Here is a 20,864-nt window from a genome sequence, read left to right on the forward strand (position 1 = left end):
GATTCATGAAACTTGTACATAAGAGTAATCAAGTATCACTGAACATCCTGTTCGAGTTTCAGGTCACATGATCAAGGTCAAAGGTCATGTAAGGTCAATGAACTTTGGCCATGTTGGGGTTTTTTGTTGAATAACCATCATATCTCTGTAAGTTTATTTGTCTAGTTCATAAAAAGTGGACATAAGAGTAACCATGTATCACTGAACATCTTGTGCGAGTTAGAGTAGTATTCAAAGTCAGCACTGCTGCTATATTGAACCGCGTGATGCAGGTGAGATGGCCAGAGGCATTCCACTTGTTAAAAAGATACTAAATAGGATGTGAAAGTCATTGTAGCTTGTCCAACGTTGTGTGCGCCTCAATGACGACTGGCTGAAATATCCCCCAGGGAGTGGAGGATGTGGCTGGCTGAAATATCCCCCCAAGGGAGTGGAGGATGTGGCTGGCTGAAATATCCCCCAGGGAGTGGAGGAAGGGGCAAGCTAATATATCCCTCAGGGAGTGGAGGATGTGGCTGGCTGAAATATCCCTCAGTGAGTGAAGGTGCCGTGGCCGAGTGGTCTAAGGCGCCTGGCTATACATGGAAAGTCCGGGGTTCGATCCCCGGCTACGACACCTGTGCTCTTTTATCCTGCATTCAAATAAATGGAAATGCTTTATGCATTATTTGTAACTAGGTGTGTACTTGTTTAAAAAAAAAAAAAAAACGACTGGCTGAAATATCCCCCAGGGAGTGGAGGATGTGGCTGGCTGAAATATCCCCCCAAGGGAGTGGAGGATGTGGCTGGCTGAAATATCCCCCAGGGAGTGGAGGAAGGGGCAAGCTAAAATATCCCTCAGGGAGTGGAGGATGTGGCTGGCTGAAATATCCCTCAGTGAGTGAAGGTGCCGTGGCCGAGTGGTCTAAGGCGCCTGGCTATACATGGAAAGTCCGGGGTTCGATCCCGGCTACGACACCTGTGCTCTTTTATCCTGCATTCAAATAAATGGAAATGCTTTATGCATTATTTGTAACTAGGTGTGTACTTGTTGATGTGGCTAGCTGAAATATCCCTCAGGGAGTGGAGGATGTGGCAAGCTGAAATATCCCTCAGGGAGTGGAGGATGTGGCTAGCTGAAATATCCCCCAGGGAGTGGAGGATGTGGCTGGCTGAAATATCCCTCAGGGAGTAGAGGATGTGGCTGGCTGAAATATCCCTCAGGGAGTGGAGGATGTGGCTAGCTGAAATATCCCTCAGGGAGTGGAGGATGTGCATACATTGTGAATGACTGATTGAATCTGATTACTGGGGTATAAAATCTGCAAGCGTGTGTCGCGCATAATGAATATACAGATTATTATTGAGTAATATTACATTTGTATGCTGTTTGTTTGCTTCTTTTGTAAATCCACTGTAAAATGAGCTAAGCTAGAAAGTGGATCGACTGACTATTTCTTGTAATTTTATTCAATGATAACAGAGAACGAACACTGGATCCTGCAACGGTGATGAAATAATAGAACTCCAGAATAGACGGCTCCTAGAGAGATACAGAGATACCTCTTTCTATCGTGATCCCGCCCCTGAAGAAGATATATCGCCCATCTTTGGCACTGGCGAGGGCAACCAACAACTGGTACGTTGAATATTTTTCTTCTGAATCCTGATGTTCCCCCATTCCCCCTCCTACCCAATTGTTTTATGCCTCTGACAACTGTAGGTGGAGGGTGGTTGCATTGTGTTTTGAGGTCGTCAATCTGTCTTTCCCATTTTCATTCTTGCAATGAGCAATTAACCATTTGATCTATCAACTTCAAAATTTGGGGTTTGCAGGTTCAACCTCAAACTAAGGCTGATTGAGGTGTTCATGTAGGCCTGTGTGAGTGATGGTGATCCGATGTGAATTTGTGTTCATAGAGATCATTATTTTAAACCTTTCAAGTTTGGTGTGTAATATATTCTATCCTGGGATAGCTTTGGATCTGCTGAAAGGGATTATTCTTCAATGTTCAAGGATCTGGGTATAGAGGGGTTAATTTTAACTTGGTGCAGTGGAGAGTTCATCAAGTTTTTTTTTATTGTCAAATCTTAAAGAATGTGCCCCTCACCCGCCCTTCCTCACCATGGTAAATCTACCCCTGCCCTGTAGAGGCTCAGTGGTTTAGTGTTTTTGACTCTCATTTTATAATCAGAGGGTCATGTGTTTCAATTGCATCCTTTGGCAAGGTGTCGATCCACACTTTGCCACTCATCACCCAGGTGTTAAATGGGTACAGATAGAATTAAAAAACGTATGTAGTATGCCTATTTGGTTTTGAAACTCTTGTTGAATGCTTCCTAGGAATTTGGAAAGTGCATACATTATGAGGGCATGACCGCAGTTGTAACATATTCGTTAAGCGCTTATAGAAATTGTTTGGTGGTATTAATAGCTATATATATGTAAGTTAAATATAATCATTGTTATTATTATTATTATTTTTAACCACCCCTGTGAACTTACCATTTGAATTTGTTGCTTGTTCATATCTTGACACAGGGATGCACTAAAGCAAAGTGTGTAGCATTGACGTGTTATATTAACCAGATGCAAGCACGTCAAGTCGTGGAGGTTAGGATAGACGCTATTCCGTGGGAACACACCATTATTACGGTAGGAACACACCCGAGGATAGTTTCCTTGGTTCCATATCAATTCTCCAGCAACAAGTCCAGGCACTAATTGAATGACTAACGTCAACCCCGGATGTAACATAGAACCCTACTCTAAACCTAACACAAAACCCTATCCCGACATCTTTGACAAAATAAAGCCTGGGCCCCGTCTTACAAAGAGTTGCGATTGATCCATTCGATCATAACTCTATGGAAATCCATCAGTGTCATAATTTTTTCTACAGGAAAATTTGCAAAATGTCCTTTGTAATCAAAGGAGAACACACTAAATTGTCAAGAAATCAATGAATTTATGGATATACATTCATATCTAGAAAACGTTTTGAACAAACATGCATTTTATATGATGACTTTGCTGGATTTCCATAGTTGCGATTGATTGGATCAATTGCAACTCTTTGTAAGAGGGGCCCCTGGAGTAATTCCGAAATAAAGCCCGGAGCAATTGTCCCAGGAGCATATGTCATGTCACCTGTTTCATGAACATTTATCCATCAGCAACTCAGCATTGATTAAATTTGATTTTTTTTTTATTGGATTAGAAGTTCAAGTTTTTTTGTCTTTCTAAACTGTTGATGAATGTTTTGAATCAAATTATGGTATGAAGTACTACTATTAATACTACTACCATTTCTACTACTTCATCACAAACAAATTGTGGTAATGCTCATCTCAAAACATACTTTCCAGCTATGGCCCCGGCCATCACAGTATGAATTCAAACAGAATCCGGCAAAATTTGCATCCAAGCTTTTGTATGAATAAATAAGAATGATGTGCCAAATAGTTCTGGTCAGAAAATCATGCATTGATATGTTTCATTGGGTGAGAAAAACTGTGACTTTTTTGCAGAAAAATAATACATCAAGTTCGCCTCAGAAAAGATAGCTTGGCCATTCCTTTTCGCCAATGATATAATCATGTCTCTTCTTACATTTGATTTCAACAGAGAAGGCTCGGCTATGTTGAGATCCTGACAGAAGCCGAGTTTGTTGCTCAATCACCGAGTGGAAGTTTTGGGCAAGGAGAAGATGCCAACCCGGATAGGATACAGGTGAGAGTGCAGGGGAAAAGTGATTCCTTGTTGATTTTGTGATGAGGTGCTGGATGGAAGAACAGAGCCCGGTCTTAAAGCCTGGTCACACCGCCCGAGCGTTGTTGGAGCGGTCGTGGAGCAGTAGGGAGAGAGGGTCGAATTTCGTTCACAAAATTGGGGAAAAAATAAAAAAAAAAAAAAAAACAATCAAAATCGAAAATGGTGAACGGTAGCGAGCAGTGATGATTTTTTCTCTCCGCTCCACGACCGCTCCAACAACGCTCGGGCGGTGTGACCAGGCCTTTACAAAGATCTGTAATTGATCTTATCAATCTCAATTATTGAAAGCGATGAATACCCTTACCTTAAATGCATTATATTTTTTCAAACAGTCCTGCATTCATGATTGTTGGAACGAGTGGGAATGTTTTCTGAAGGATTGTGTATATGCATTCTAGTCGGAGAATTATGGCATCAAGAGCCTTCCATAGTTGAAATCGATAGGATGAATTGTACCTCTTTTTCAGACGTGGCACAACAGCCCATTTTATATACAACTAATAAATTATGGTAATTTCTGTTTTGATTACTTAAATGGAAGCCTTGATTGGCTAGCTTTGCCCTGTTACCATGGTAGTTACCATTATGCGCAAAGGTAGAATAATCATAGATTTTTTATGAAACTGGCTTGGTGCTAGTATTTATGTAAATTTTTTGATTCAGTGAAAAATATATTAAGGATTTTGCTTGGCTTACAGATAAATGCCAGTTGTGGTAATGGTTTCAATACGAGTATTTACAGAATTCAATATAATGACCACCAAAGAATCAGTATGTGTGAATGAATAATATGTGACAAAGCGTTCTGGAAGGAAACGTGTATTTGCTATGGTTAAGTAAGGGTGCTTATTCTATTAAAATGTTTTCCAAGCAATAAGAATACACTGTCCGCATTTTTCATTTATTTTCATATTTCTCATTGACATCTGAATCGCATAAAAAGTAGCAACAATAATGCAAAAGTATTAAATTATAAACAACTGAGAAGTATACAATAACATAGTATAATGATACAATCAGTTGAGTTATAAGGTAAAAGCTTAAATTTAAGTCAAAGAAATATGATGGGACCTACATGAACAAGCTTGTAGAAAAACTTGAGGCTCGGTGAGATAAGTTGTAATTAATTGTGGAAGACGGATAATGAATCTATGACCTTAAATGTGCAGATATGGTTATCTGTGTTGGGGATTTTCAGTATGATTGTTTTTCAGCTTAGATTTCATGATTTCACAAAGTTTATTCTATGAAATTGTCAGATCTAGATCTAGGATGATATGGTGACATTCAATCTTGCTTTTACAGATTTCCTCATAAAGTCAGTGTTCGCTACTTTCTATCTTTAATCTATGGGGTAAATCACATTCTTAATGAATAGCATCGTGATGTCATGTTGTCAAAATAGTGTGAAACGAAGACAATGCATCAAAATCTCTACATTAACCCCTTTGGAACATTGAAGAAAAAGAAACAAAAAAGATGAGGAGCAGGGAGCTTGATATGAAATGATAATGATCTTTGAATAGCTTAGTTTATACATCTATTGATTTTGTTCAAATCCCCACCTTTTTTGCATATGGAAAGAATATTTTTCTAATGCCTCCATGCGAATTGTGTGGGTTATTTGTTAAATGCAGAAATTGGGAAAATCAAGTTTTCTAGAATTTAGGCTGCCAGGTTGTTCTAATGATGATATTTTTTTGTTTGTTCACTATACATTAGCTTCCAATCAAGCTTTACACCGAAATGAAAGGTGCTGGTGAATTACCCGTCTGGATAATCATCGTCAGTATACTTGCTGGTCTCATTCTACTCATCGTCCTCATACTCTTATTATGGAAGGTAATGAATGATTGTGATGATGATTTCAAATGTTACGTCGGAAGGTGGCACTGGTGTTAATGGGCACCACCATCATCTAGCACTCCACTTTCAGCATACAATTTGAAATGGTGCTGGTTTTACAATGATAATTATGATGTTGGTGTTGGGCACCATCATCATCTAACACTGCTCCTGCAGCAAACAATTTGAAATGGTGTTAGTGTTACATTGATAATTATAATGTTGAGTGATGATAATGGTGTCAGGGCAACACCATCATCTGACACTGCATCAGCAGCACCAGACTTGAAATGGTCTAAGTGTTACAATGATAATGATGATGTTAAAAGATGATGTGTCTGGACAACAACATCATCTGACACTGCACCAGCACCCAACTTGTAAGGGTGCTGGTGTTATGATGATGATAATGTTGAAAGATAATTTTCATTGCATCAGCACTGAACTTAAAAGATGGTGTTCGTGTCAGAAAGAGGCCATCGTCTAACACCTTATTAGCACCTAGTTTGAAATGATGCTGATGGTAGGATTGATGTTTCTTAGTGTTGAGCTGTGAACATCAAGATTGGTTTCACTTTTCTAAACCAAACACTATGTTTCAAACTTTATTTAGAAGTCTGATTCTGGCAACTGACACCAAAGCCAATTCTAACTCTGAACTTTAAACCATGCATAGTGATAATAATTAGGATGATAGAAATGAGAATAATGATGATGATGATGATAATGATGATGATGATGATGATTGTGATGATGATGGTGATGGTGATGATGATGATGATGATGATAATGATGATGATGATGATGATGTTTATGATAGTGATGGTGATGATAGTAATGATGGAGATAATGATGATTCAACTGCTGATGATGTTGATGATGATAGTGGTGATGATTAGTCAGATAATGATAATAAAGATGACAATACCAATTTTTGCAAAGATGATAAGGAATTGTTACTCTCATGTGTGTTGCACTCTGTGGTCAGTCTTGACTTCATTGAAGTATAAATCAAACCTTGCTTCAATGTTTTTAGCTTGTCATTTTTTTATTATGTTCCCACTGAATGTTATAATCCATTTTTTTGTGTTCCTCCAACCATTCAGTGTGGCTTCTTCAAGAGAAAGACTCGCAAGGACTGGGAAGAAGAAGCAGATGGTGCCGCCCCGATGCCCATCAAACCTCCAGTAGACCCTACCGGCGAACTAGACGGCTCTGATTTACCAATGATGAAAGGACTGGCAGCCAAAGAGTAACATTCCTATTCCAGTCTTCAGGATCTTCCAAAACTTGCAATATAAGAGAGACTTTCACATGGATGCTAGCTCTTTTCTGTCTACTGAAAGATCCCCTGTGTTGTCTGCTGGTGCTGTTTGTTTAAAAAGCACCTCTTTTTTGTACCTGAACAAAGGTCTGTGCCACGTTTGGTAGCCGCTATCAGCTAGAATCCCACCCAGCGTCTTTTCTTTTGTAGTCGTCCAAGTTGTGTGTATATAGGCAAAAACAACAAGGGATCTAGAAAGCTGTTGTGATGCGCAAAGTTCTATGCTATGTTTAGCCGCAGCTTTCAGCTGGAATCGCACCCAGCCTCCTGTCTTATGTACTCTTCCAAGTTGTGTTTAGCCAAAACAACAAGGGATTTAGAAAGAACGATGTTGTGATGGGCAAAGGTCCATGGTATTGCTAAGATCGCTTTTCAGCCGGAATCCCAATTTTCCTTTATAACCCCTCAAGTTTTCCTTAAGCAAATACGAGGGATTTGGAAAGCTTCCTGTAGTACTCTACTTGCGGTGGAGAAAATGAATGATATTTAAGTTAAAGTGCCTTAATGTGAACAATAATATAATTACTTGATTAAAAGGAAAAGAAATTGACATCATCTAATGATTGAACCAGCAAAGAACTCTTCCAAGTTCCATTAAAAGATTTAGATATTTGATAGATATTGAGAACATTTGGAACATTTTATGCAATCATTTGCAGTTGTGAAATATATTAACATTTCATCATAATTAGTGGTATTTCATTAACTTGTAGATAATCTATTTACACTTTATGCATGACTAGTAACTTGAACTTTGTTGCTATCAAAGTCAGAGTTTTAATTTTTGTTTCTCATCAGTTATTTGATTTTTTAATTGCGTGTTTCATTCAATAAAAAAGCAATCAAACTATACAGATCATTAAGAGAACAGAATTCTGATGTTCGTAGATTTTTTGTCATGAGTAAGCATCAGAATGCAAAGTTTTATTAATTGTTAACATTTCAAGGGTTATAGGAAATTCATGTCTTGTTTTGTTGAAACCAGAAGTATTTAATGTATTTCATTAAGCAAAAGCTCAGGTTACTAGTCATGCTTGAAGTTGTGCGTAACTTGCAAATAACTTTATGAAACACCCCTGATTTTATGTGCATATCGTCGGCCTTATGCCAAAAGGGCCTTAACTGCTTTTGGCCATTCCGAGATAATGGCGTTTATAAAGGTTTTCGCCTCTCTAATAATCAAAAGTTTGTGGTCGTTTTTTTGCTTTTGAAGCCAATTTCGATATACGTGTTAAGTTATTAAGTTTTACATGAAATGTGTTAAATTTATTATAAAATATTCAGAACCCCTAAAATCGGGTTAAGGCCCTTTTGGCATAAGGCCGACGATATATAGAGTAGCGGTCCTGGTATGTATGTATGTATGTATGCATGCCCATACATGACATATATTAAGGAAATGTAACTAGAACCTTTCCCTGCAGTTGATAGCATAATGTTTATATTTATAATATGGACTGCTAGAATAGAGACTTTGCATTTAAAATGTCCATTTTGTATATGTAGCAATTGCTAAAAGGTGTCACTACAAGGTTGTTAGCTGGATAGTACTGGGTTGAAAATTATTGTACAAATTTACACATCAAACTTATTCTCACCAAAGACTTTTTAATTAGTTTGATATATGCTGGTATTTTTTCACTGGTTGTCAGTGACTTACTACAAATGAGGACAATATGTTAATGGCACTTGTTAGGTTATCTGTCTGTTGACGGATCACCTTTTATGTTTCTATAAGTTTTCTTTTTTATTTCTTAATTTATTTGTATTATTATTTATTTTCTCATTCCACCCTTTTCTTATTCCCACAAAATCTCCATAACTCGTTTATCAGTTTTCAACAATTTTTTTTTCATTTATTTGGACCTATCATGCGATGTGTATGAAACAAGTTCAATCTCAAATAATCATCATGACGTCATCTAGGCGCCATTTTGTGAAATCAAATTATAAATCCTATCTATTATCATTTCTCAAAAATCAAACATGTACATCATATCAAGTTCAGGTCAAGTGTCAACTATCCACGCCATTAAGGTAATGCACTTGCAAAAGTCAGTTTGAGATTTTGTTTCATTCTTTGCCTTGTAGGTGTATGAGAAATATTGTGGTCGAATCGATACTGCATCTACCTTAAAAAAGCGAGGGTCCCTAGTTTGAAACCCACTTGAAGATTTTACTTTTTATTTATTTTTTATCCTTTTGGTCATAACACATTTATCATGTGCATCCCCTGCACCTTTTTACAGAAGTTTCTCATTTCCCGTCTTCAAGAGTATTTAACATGTTCTGATCGTAATAAAAGTTCACTTTTCATAATGATGATCATGTTTGTCTGCATTAGATCATGATCATGGTTGTGATTATGAGAATCACAGACAGATCACCTAATTCGTCCCCATGACAAATTAAATTTCTAGTTCAATTTTAGGTTGTAAGCTTATACAAAATATCATTCTTGCAATATTTGCTGATGTGATAAGATAAGCTTGCTAAAGTGTCCATTTTATTTTCAGAGTTGCAAGGCAAGCCCATGATCATAACATTTTCCACCATGCTATAACTACGGAAACTTTACTTTTTGTGGCAGCGGTGGGATGTGACCCCTTCCCCATCAATTCATCAGCAATTTTCTATTGTATATCTGTATAGAAACTGTAATTTTTGTGGCAGCGGTGGGATTTAAGCCCACCTCATTTATGATATGCTTCTCTGCACTCTGTCTGAATATAAAAACTAAGTTGGCATAAAACTTAGTGGTAAGTGAGTTAAAACTACCCTTTCAAAGCTATGGTTATAATCAATTGGTAACTGTTGGATATTTTTTTTTATATGTACATGGGTACTTGTTTATTGTTAAGTGTGTTTTTCTTGCTCTGCATCATTCCTTCTGCAAGTACATTCTGCTGCTCTTACCTATTTAGTTAGTACATGTCAATGTTTTGTTGAAGGGCTAGTTTCAAAAAGGGGCTTTCTCCTTGTTTGATGAAAAGTGAGTGTGTCACAATATAGCATTTCAGTTTACATAGCAGTAATACCATAGTCACATTTGCTCTACGGCGGCCATACGGCGAGTCCAAAAACAGCCGTTTTATTAATTTCTTATTCAAGCCACATATATGTAGCTGGTATAGAAAATATTTAAAGGGCTGTATTCGACCCACCGTACGGCCGCCATAAAGCAAATGTGACTGAGGTATAAGGCATTACTACCCACTGCTGCTATTGTGATAATGCTCACTGTGTATTGTGGTTTGAACCTGAACCAGCTGCAAGGGGTAGTAACCAACTCATTCAAACTGGAAATCCGTGGTTGGAACCATGCCTTGGGTCAGATCGGTCGGTTGCTGACACAAAAGGTCAGTTCCTAGATGTAAATAATCATGTCCGATTGATACAGATGTGTCATTACCCCCACACACATACACATGCACACCCACCCCTTCATGCATTTTACACACAACAATCCAATGTGCATGTGGCCAACAGAAATCTAAGGTTATTTGAACATACGCTCTTCACACTGTTCTATTTTTTGGAATAGATGAAGATCTGATTGGTGCTCAATGTTTATTTATTACATTGAATCGATATCTGATTAAATTGGTTTACAGGTATATACATCATTATTTGTAGTAGTAGTAGTATGTGCATACTTTGCCTCTTTAGAGTCTGAAAAGCTGTAGGAATTTTGCCTCATGTTACAAAAGAAAGTGACAAAGTGGATGTTCTTCTGTAAAAGAACAACAGGTAGATCTTTTATATCATTGGGCTAGAATTTTTTTTTCAATGCATGAAATCCAATTACATTTGTGTCCTTGCCAATATTGTAATCACCATGTTAAACATCATTCTAAAAATGTACAAAATAGTGTGTTTAAAGGGCACTCAGTCTAAAAAAAATATTTTCTGGGTAAGTATAAAGGAAACATGATGGTCTAATTCACAGAAAGTGCATGTTATGAGTATTGCTCAGTATCTTGCAGATTGGCTTAGCCAAAACGTGGAAAAGCTGAGTTATCAGTACTCCTGTGAACTATATTTTGCAACTTCTAACATGCTCGATCTGCATTTGAAAATTTAGTATAAAGGCATCCTTAGAGTTGTAAATACCTTGTCACTCCTATGGACTAGAGATTCACAGTGTGTTTCAAAATGCTTGATCCCCTTTAAAAAAGGAGTACGATACTACTACATTTTTAGTTTATTAAATGCCACATTTCTTCTTACCAGTTCATTTAATAACAAGGTGCCAAAGTTTACTCTGCTTGTATATACATTTACTTTGTAAACTTAGAAGTATGACATGAAATGGGTTTTTGTTTTTAAGTGAAATGTTCTTCTGCAACCTTCCTATATGTGGAATGTTGTAACTATGTTTGTAGAAATATGCTTAAATGATGATAAAAAAAATTGTGAAAATCATCCCTTGTGATTTTAAGCATATGATTTGTATCAGAAATTAATGTACTTGGTTTGTAGATTCAATGGTACTTTTTAGACATAATTCTGCTGATATATGATGCTATTAATATGGATCACATGACAGATGATGTGATTGTTCTGATCATATATATTCAATTTTCCAAGTTAAATCTGTTCTGAAACTTAAGAAATTGCTTTGAATGCAATAAAACCATATTTACATTGATAACCAAGAACAAACACACTCATTTCAACTTGAATTTCGCCTATAAAATGAACGGTTTTATAATGCAAAGTTGACTGCATTTTATTAGGAACATCATTTTTGTCTTATTGAGAGATGTAAATTTTGTTTTGATATACAGGTAATTTTCTTATGCACATGATATGGATATAATGTGATTATTTTGTACATAAAGCCAATGGTTTATGAGAGATGAAAATGTTTTATGCTATATAGATCAATACTATGATAAAAATTTTGAAATCCTATTTATTTGTCTTGGTAATTAGATATGTACTATCTTATTTATGTGAATTGTTTGTTAACTGATTTGATAAATTGTTTTAATGTAAGATTACTATGCGTGTAAGTGACAAAGTGTAGTTTTTGTGAAGTGTCAAGTTGTAGATATTTGCATTTAGATGGGGATAAGATAATCTCATCTCCTGACTCCTAATCCAGTGATTCTCTTTATTAGACAAGATTATATGTATATGCCACAGGATGTAATTAGACTCTGAAAGCATGGGGATAGTATCTCTTACTGAAGGTAATTAGTTTGTGTGGTTGGATTATTTGCATTTTTTTTAAATGCATAACAACTACGTTGTTGAAATAATAAAACTAAATTCTAATTATTATTAGTTCTTTACTTTCACACTAAACGCTATAAAAAGGATGTATTATTAAATGACAACACATCCTGATGCAACATAGATGTGTGCGGATTCTAGATTCTAAATCTAGATCAGCTATGAGAAGTCAGTGAAGCTCAGGATTTTTTAAAGATTTGAATTCTAATCCATTGAGATTGAAAAATAAATCTTTCACATTTAATTTCAATCCAAATTTCGAGTGGTCATTATCGACAGCTGATCTTGATGTATTTTAAATCTTATTTAGAGCGAACTACAGCATTTTGCGACACAGGGGAGTTTGTTGTCCATTAATTCAAATGTCTATGTAATGTTGCATTGCATAATATAATTTTTTTTAGTTGCCATAGTAACATGACTCAAAGTAATCTAACAACTTTGCATATTTGATAACAATTTAGCAAGGATATCACAATTTTTCACTGAACATAGGGCAAAAGTAGATAGATGATTACACTTCTTTGTTGTATGCCTTTTGCTTGAATAAACTACATTTCACAACAGTGATTTTGTTGTTTTCATGGCATTGCCAATTTGGGGTGTGTAATGATTAGCTTTAGATAATTGGATTTTATTAAGGAATGGCAGCACATACTGTTCTGGATATAGTATCTTACTTTTTCATTACATTTTCTTTTTCTAATCATATTTCATTTGAGAGATACTACCTTGTGAGTAAAAAACCCAAAAAACTTGAGACCTCTCAACTCCCCAATTTAAGGAAAACTTATGTCATGATGACATCATTATTATATATGGCCTGAAAGAGTATGTCCTCCCAAATAATTTGATAGCATATTTATGTGGGATGTGTTAATGCTTGGATGAACAGGAGGTATTCTTTGTAGTGATGTAAATTTTGATTTGTGCAAAAGTAAGGTATTACTGCAATGATTGAATCCAGATGTCAATGATATTGTAATCCTACATTAACATCTATTTCAAAACACCTTTTTAATGATTTACATTATAATTGATTCTCAAAGTGATTTCATTGAAAAGGGATTTCTAAATATGTTTACTACCTCATGTAGGATTATGACATCATTGACATTTGCATTCTTTTATTGCATTCATGCCTTATTTTGGCGCAAGTTAAAATTTACATCACTGGCTATTCACTGCAAAGAATACCTACTGATCATCCAAGCAGTAACACATATACCACATAAATATGATATCAAATTAATTGGGAGAAGATACTCTTTCAAGCCATATATAATGATATGCGTTCATGGCATATTTGTCCTTAAAATAGGGATTTTTAGGGTTTTTTTTACTCACATGGAACATAAAAGTGTATCCAAATGGAGATACTGTTACTCAATGAGTATACCCTCCTCAAATTATGACTTGATTTGATGCCATATCATTTTCTCACTAGGATTTTATTTTTATGGAGTTTGTCACGTTTTAGACATCTTGTATGCAAATAAATTTGCTCTCTTGATAGTAAAGAAAGGAAAAACTTGTTTGTACTTGGTGTTTTGTTTTGTTCTTTTTCTTTACTTGTTGATATGCATGCAGATAAGTATGATCTTGCATCTATATAATATCTTTCACAGAATAGAATGATTGACCCATACAGGAAACCATGTGTAATGAATGTGTAATGTCATACTTATCATTTAAAAGAGAGAGCGATTGAGAGGGAGAGAGGGGAGAAGAAAGAGAGAGAGAGACAAAGAGAGGGGGTGGTAGAAATGAAGAATGCCAAAAAATTAAGAGATAATGCTCCCATCAGAAGATTGGTAGAGAAAGACTGGGTGAAAAACAGAAGCCTTGACAGAAAATTCATGTATGGCTATAGAGCCCCCTTACACCCCCTCCCAAACAAAATTTAAGAAAACAAAATTTCGTGATAGGGTATCTAATCATGTGCCTATGCATATAGTTTTGATGTTTTATTTATTTATCTATTTATTTGTTTAATTTTCTTACTTTTTAGTTGTCATTTGTTTTCTTGGTTTCACTCTATTCTAATTCTAACTCCCTTTCTCTTTTAACCCTTTCTTGTTTGCTCTCTCTCCCTCTCTGTTTTCTCATTCTATGTCTAATTTTCTTTCATTTCTCTCGCTCGCTCCCATTCTCTACTCCCTGTGTTTAATCGTTTCCTTTTTATTACCTTAAGTTACTACTCCTTAGCTTCTTTGTCATCGAATATATATTGCTAGATCTTTATTTGTGATAGTCAACCATTGCAAATTTGATTTGTTTTTAATTATTTTCATATAATATGTTGTACTTTGTAAACTGACCCTTTAGTCTGTGCTGCTGGCTATGAGAGGCTGGCGCCTATATACCAATAAAATAAAAGGCGCAGAAGCGATATTTGAGAAGACAAGATTGATTAAACCAAAATACTCAAGTTTTCTGTTCAGATGAAAGATAAAAACAAATAACTTTTATGGTCTGATTCAGTGAAAGAAATTATGGTCGTAGATGGCGCCCGACTTGCAATTTATGTGGATGATGATGGTGGAGAGATGATGGCGTCCGCTGCAAAAGAAAATGTTGAAACGGATGAATCAGGCAAGTATTGACGTTTGTTTATGTCTAAATGGAAGTGATGATGACCACCAAATTGGAATGTCGAGGTGTAGTAGTTTTTTTATTCCATCAATCATTATCTGACCATTTGTTATGATGTAAGTAAATCATCACATTTTCAATCATTGAATTGGTTGTTTTTAATTTAAACGTGGTCCAACATACCCGATTTGGTGTTATGTTGGCGGTGGATGGGTTGCTTTTTACAAGCAAGTTTAGAGCGAAATTTCATATCAGTTATTACTGAACGTTTACAGTAGCGTTGACGCTGTTTTGAAGATATTCTTAAGATCTTTGTATATTGTTCTTTTCTCGCACATGATCTATGACTATGGCACACAGGGTGACCAGATTTCACAAAATGAAATACGGGACAATCGACAAAAATAAATCAACAAAGAAGTCTACACAGTGTTACACCTGTGAATTATAAAGAATTGGAAGGGATCGAGGCCGTGAACGAAAGAATGAAAGAACGAAATTAAGGGGAAAATGAAGGAAAATATAAAAAAAAAGAATATAAAGAAAATTAGAATAAAAGGATGAAAGAAAGAATAAAAGAGAGAAAAAAGTTTCCGTCATTCTTTGAATTGAATAAAGAAAGAAAGGAATGGAAGAAAAATACATGTGTTAAAGACAAAATAAAGGAGAGAAAGAAAAAAAGTAAGAAAAGGAGGAGGAAAGAAAGAATGAAGGAAAGAAAAATGTTTCCTTCATTCTTTGAAAGAAACGAAGAAGGAAAACAGTAAGGGAGGAGGGAAGGAAGGAAGAAATTCATGGAGGGGGAGAGAAAGAGTAAGGGAAAGAATTAGAAGGAAAAATAAAATAAAGAATGAAAGAAAGGAGGAAAGAGGGAGGAAGAAGGGAGTGAAAACATAATGGAAGAAGAGAAAGAATTAAAAGAAAAAGGACAGGAAGGGAGGGGGAGAAGAAAAAAGTTTAAAGAAAGAAAGAATGAAGGAAATAAAAAAGGGAAATTTGATAAAGAAGACGGGTAATAAAAAGAGGAAAGAAAGAAAAATGAACACAGAGAGAGAAAGGATCAGGAAATTGACAAATAGAAAATAAAGATAGATGGAACAAAAACGGGCAAGCAGGAAGAATAGAAGGATGAAGAAAGAATGATAGAAAAGAAAAAAGAGGAATCTGAGAACCCATAATATAATTATACAAATTTCCCGCCGATTTTGTGATTATTTTGGCATGTTTGGTGGAGAGAATCTGCTCCGATCCTACATGCCTAGCTAGTACAGCTTGCCACACAGTGGCAGGAGGCCAGTTCGTTTGCGATGTACTGGGTTAGCAAGAAAATCACCGCAGAACTTGCAAAAGTTTATTTCGATTTTATTGTTGTCTCTACTTCGTCATCTGTTGGTTATTTTGAAAATTCGTCACTTTTAAATACATTTTGTTCAATATTCTGAAATACGAGACAATTAGGCGTCCCGGGGAGGGTTTGTTGGGACGCCGGGACAAAGAAGCAAAATACGGGACAATCCCGGGAAATACGGGACGTCTGGTCACCCTGATGGCACACGAAACATTGCTTTCTGTTGAAAAATTGATTTAAATTCAAACATGATAGTTGAAACAGTCATGATAGTTGTCTGACAATTCACCAATTGAATGTTCGTTATGTTTGTAATTTCTTGGTCAAAATATTTTGTGTCATTGATTTGTGATACCCAGTGCTACCAGGAAGGATGCCTATTTGACACTATCTGATCACCCACACAAGATTCATGACCAACACAAATCTCACTTTATTTCGTGATGCATGATGATAGGCCAGTTGCAAGCTTGTCTGAATTTTGGCTGGTAGTTAAAGAATCTTCCAATGCTTTTCATATAGACTAGGAAAAAAAAGAAGTCTCCAATGCTTTTTATGTTAAGATTAGGGTCAGCAAGTCCTTTCCACACCAGCACTCCCCCATGAAATCTGACACCCAAATGATTTTAAATAAATGTAGCTCATTAGCTGTTGAGACTGTTTATTATTTATTGATTTATTCATTCATTTTCATATTCCATGAATCGATTAAGTAAATTTCACAATACATCAATTCAATTGGGATTGGCCAAAATATACATCATCTGCATGAAATATGCAGATTTTGACGCATACGGAATTGAAAAGCAAGAATTATCCTGCTTGAATGAATTTGTAACAATCTGTTCTTTCCCTATCCTACTTTCAGGTCAATACTTGCCAGCAACCCAAAGGCCCGATGGAACATGGAGAAAGCCAAGGAGAGTAAAACCTGGATACATACCCCAAGAAGAAGTTCCTTTGTAAGTGTACTCTCCAGCTCAGAGGCAAAGGCCAGGTACCCCCCTTCATGAAATTTGCCCGTGTAATCGGGAAATGAATGCGTACACAGGGCAAGGTTGTGATAGGGATCTTATATTTTTTTAAAGGGAGTGGTTGTGTGTGTCAGTGTGTGGTTTCAATTTTTGTTTCAAATCAATTAAAATATGGTTAAAAACACAGATTTGAAACAAAACATTTTTTTGCCAGTTCCAATAAAATAGGAAATTGTCAATCTTCTTCACGTCAAATCAGCTTCTGTATTGAAACCATTTGTAATTTTATTTACAGGTCCTGTTTCTGTAAGAAATACGGCTGAACTGTCTGGAGCATTTTGGTAGTCATTTCATCCCCATTCCCTTATACTCTTTTTCTCTGATTCTGCTGTTTACAGGAAGCCCCAGTAAATTACTTTTCAAAGTGCAATAAAAAATGAAATATTGAATGAACTTTTAGTAGAAGGTAGAAAGAAAATGTCCATCACTTTATAATATTTTCCCCATGCTTTCACTACCAAACTGTTCATATGTTTTTATAAAAGATGATTAATTAGAGGGTCTTGCTTTCAAACAGTGCTTTTCACTCAATTAAAATGAAGACTTTCAATGAATGTTGGTGAAGGCCAGCTTGTCAGTTATGATTACGTGTTTATCTGTAAGAAATGTTCCCTTGATTTCTAATCTTTGCTTCTCTCTTCCAGGTATGAGAGCAAAGGCAAGCAATGGATGAACAGCAAACCCAGACTTCCTCCAGGAGTCTACGAAGACCCAGCACCTGCAAAGGTAGAAGAATCTAAGGCACTCACCAAGGCCGCCAAGAAGAACGAGAAACGTCGCCAGAAACGGAAAGAGAAGCAGAACGAGGTGGGACAAGTCCAAAATGGTGATGTGGAACAGCTTAGGAAGGGGGTCCAGGAGGTCAGTGTGGGTGGAGGCGCGGATTCCGCGCCGGTCGTGCAGGATCCTCAGAAGAGGATTAAGAACCTTAAGAAGAAAATCAGGCAGATTGAGGAGTTGGAAGCCAAGATCGCCAGCGGAGAAGTAGCACAACCTTCCAAAGAGCAGCTCGAAAAGATTGCTAGAAAAGAAGCACTTGAAGATGAACTGGACTCTCTGGAAGATGGGTCATGATGATGAAAATCTAAAGACTGAGAGTGAAGTTAAATTTTGCAGATAAAGGAATGGAAAGATTTTCTATCTTCCTTGACCTACCCTAAAGATAGATAGCCTGGCTGTGGACAAAAATGAAATTGCAGAGACTGAGAGAAAACCTTGCCATCAGTTGCTGAAAAAAACCTCTTGTTGGTCAAGCAAACATGATGAAAGAATTTCACCAAGGACAACCATTTTTTAAATGGTAAGAAGATAGCTGCAAAATCCACAATGAGTCAACAGAAATATTTCTCAGTCTGTATTAAGCAAAAAAACTTGTGTATGCTTTAATAATTTTTAGAAAAATTATTAGCTTATAAAAAATGTAATCTTCAACTACTTCACATATTAGATAAAAGAACAGTATGAAAGTCTCATGCTTTAAATGGAACTTCTCCTTTCAGTTGACTAATTGTGGGTTTTGAGCTGGGTGATAACCTATATATATCAAGAAAAATGATATTAGATATGATAGAGGTGTGTATCAAGGAGACATGGTGGCACATGACATGTATTCCACATCATTCAGGTTCTGCTCGGCATGGTAAATTATAGGGGGCGCCAGGACGAATTCACCCCAGAAATGTCCTGAAGAGCCAGCCATGGAATTCCCATCTCCTTCAATATTTGATCTATGACCTTTCAACATTTTGGGGCCACAGATCAAACTTCAAGGTCACTGGAATTGCGGCATGTAAATTCAATTATCTTTATGCTATATATGTTTTCAATGAACTGGTTATATAAGTTGATTTAAACAGATAAGGACAACCAAAACACTGAAAGTTTGAAAATTAAAATGGAACAAGGAATAATAAAGTTATGACATTCTTAAATTTTTGCATCATTTAGATTTTCAAAAGTTCCATTACCGGTATGTATTTATGAATATGCAATGAGCAAGCTCATGATGTCATACCTCTTCTTATTATATTTGTATCTTATGAACTTATATTTTTTCAAAATTTTCCCCAATAATAAAAGAAAAAAATTATTGAATACTAGGTTTTGCTGGGTGAATTTACGCTAGTCATGTAGATGTAATTATTTTCATCCTAAAGTACCCCTTTAAGTTTTGAGTGTACTGGGTCGAGGACCAAGTCTTTTTTTTCTTATTGTGTATAGTGTGTATTTCTGTTGTCAAATCTTACCATTTTTTAGAGAATAATCTGTAATAATTCATGGTAATGATAGAATTTAATTTTGACTTTTGAAGAAATAATTTTCTATTCTGCATTTATGTATTCTTGACATAGTTGTTAGTAGAGTAGCAGCTTATGTGTGCCGAGTCTAGCTAACCATAGAAAATGTGGTGTAGTGGAGGGGGTAGAACCCGGAGGGGGGTACTCGACCAATAAAGTAGTAGGACTAGGTATGTGCTGTTGGCGAGACAAAAAACGGGGGCCTTGGAGCGGGCTTTTGTAAAAAGGACGGTCCTCGGAATGGGCTTCAGAACTACAAATGTTTGTGAAAATGGGGTCCTTGGAATGGGTCGCCTGCCTGTGAGTGCGTATGCATCCCTATGGAACGTGCATGCAGCTAGCCCGGCGGCATGGTGGTGGGTGCGCTAGCAGAGGCGATGGTCGGACAGTGCTCTGCTGCCGCTTTTCACCAAAAATTGTGGCTCATAGTAGCAGATTGATGTGGGCGTAACGGAAAATATGCGAAACTTTTGAGCGGATTTCTTCTTTTCTCAATAAGAAAATGCTATGCTTTGGAGCGGCTTTTTCTATTCTTTTTCTCAATAAGACAAAAATGTTTGTCTTGAAACGGAAATTGGAGTGTAAAAATGGGGGTCCCCTCTGTGGCACATACCCACTATAGAGTTTGGAGTAGAATTTTGCCTAAATCAAACAAATTTCTGTGGTCTTGATTCTTAAATCTCAAGAGATTCAACGTCTAAAGCCAGACACACCTGTATACAATAATAATTGTCCAGAACCCTATCATTCAGCGCTGCTATCATTATGAGATATAGTGGATTCTAAAAATTAGTAGCAACTCTTTGACCGGGTGGTAGTTTGGCAAACATCTATTAATCCTATTTATTGTATACTTTAAATATGCAGTATTTTTGTTTTCCTACAGGACATGTGATGAATTTATATGTGTCAATGACTGTTTTGATGCTATTTCACAAATCAGTGATAAAATCTTTACGTAAATGAATTTAGTGAGATGTCTCCTAGAAGCATTATTATCCTCTGCTCTTTACGTCAATACATGGTTAGAATCAGGATTACCCTATTACATAGGACCCTTTTACACAAAGCAATAGACTAAGCAGTTGAATTCTATGCTTGATGGCACATAACTGTCAATGAAATCAATTGTAAAATCTGCTCTATGATCAACTTAATCAAGCAATAAACTTTGTGTTACGGGGTCCAGGGGATGTTACCCTTGCGGTGAATTGTTAAGTCATAATGGAGATCCAGCAACACGTGCAGTATAATGAAGTGAGCATCCCAATATGGTGATGTATTATAATACCACATGCAAACAGGGGGCTATTTCATAAAGCTGATCGTAAGTTAAGAGTGACTTTAAGAACGACTGGTGATCCTTTCTTGGGGTAAATGATATCCACCATTAAAATGTTCATTGGTGATTATTTTGCGCATAAGA

General features: G+C 36.3%; 2 protein-coding genes across 2 annotated transcripts in view; both read left to right on the plus strand.

Annotated features, from left to right (window-relative positions):
• Positions 1 to 8,028, plus strand: part of LOC121426004 (integrin alpha-9-like) — a 44,125-nt gene extending 36,097 nt beyond the window's left edge. The window contains exons 21-25 of the mRNA XM_041622133.1: positions 1,463 to 1,618; positions 2,522 to 2,635; positions 3,608 to 3,712; positions 5,477 to 5,596; positions 6,706 to 8,028. Coding sequence (XP_041478067.1) covers positions 1,463 to 1,618; positions 2,522 to 2,635; positions 3,608 to 3,712; positions 5,477 to 5,596; positions 6,706 to 6,855 — 645 coding nt within the window. The 3' untranslated portion in view covers positions 6,856 to 8,028. The remainder of the gene's footprint in view (positions 1 to 1,462; positions 1,619 to 2,521; positions 2,636 to 3,607; positions 3,713 to 5,476; positions 5,597 to 6,705) is intronic.
• Positions 8,029 to 14,644: 6,616 nt separating this feature from the next.
• On the plus strand, positions 14,645 to 18,316 carry LOC121426372 (partner of Y14 and mago-like). Its single transcript, XM_041622657.1, has 3 exons — positions 14,645 to 14,759; positions 16,976 to 17,069; positions 17,786 to 18,316. The coding sequence occupies exons 1-3, from the start codon at positions 14,660 to 14,662 to the stop codon at positions 18,213 to 18,215; spliced, it is 624 nt and encodes a 207-aa protein (XP_041478591.1). The 5' UTR covers positions 14,645 to 14,659; the 3' UTR covers positions 18,216 to 18,316.
• The last annotated feature ends 2,548 nt before the right edge of the window (positions 18,317 to 20,864 follow it).

This window comes from Lytechinus variegatus, chromosome 13, assembly GCF_018143015.1.
Source record: "Lytechinus variegatus isolate NC3 chromosome 13, Lvar_3.0, whole genome shotgun sequence".
Taxonomy (NCBI): Eukaryota; Metazoa; Echinodermata; class Echinoidea; order Temnopleuroida; family Toxopneustidae; genus Lytechinus; species Lytechinus variegatus.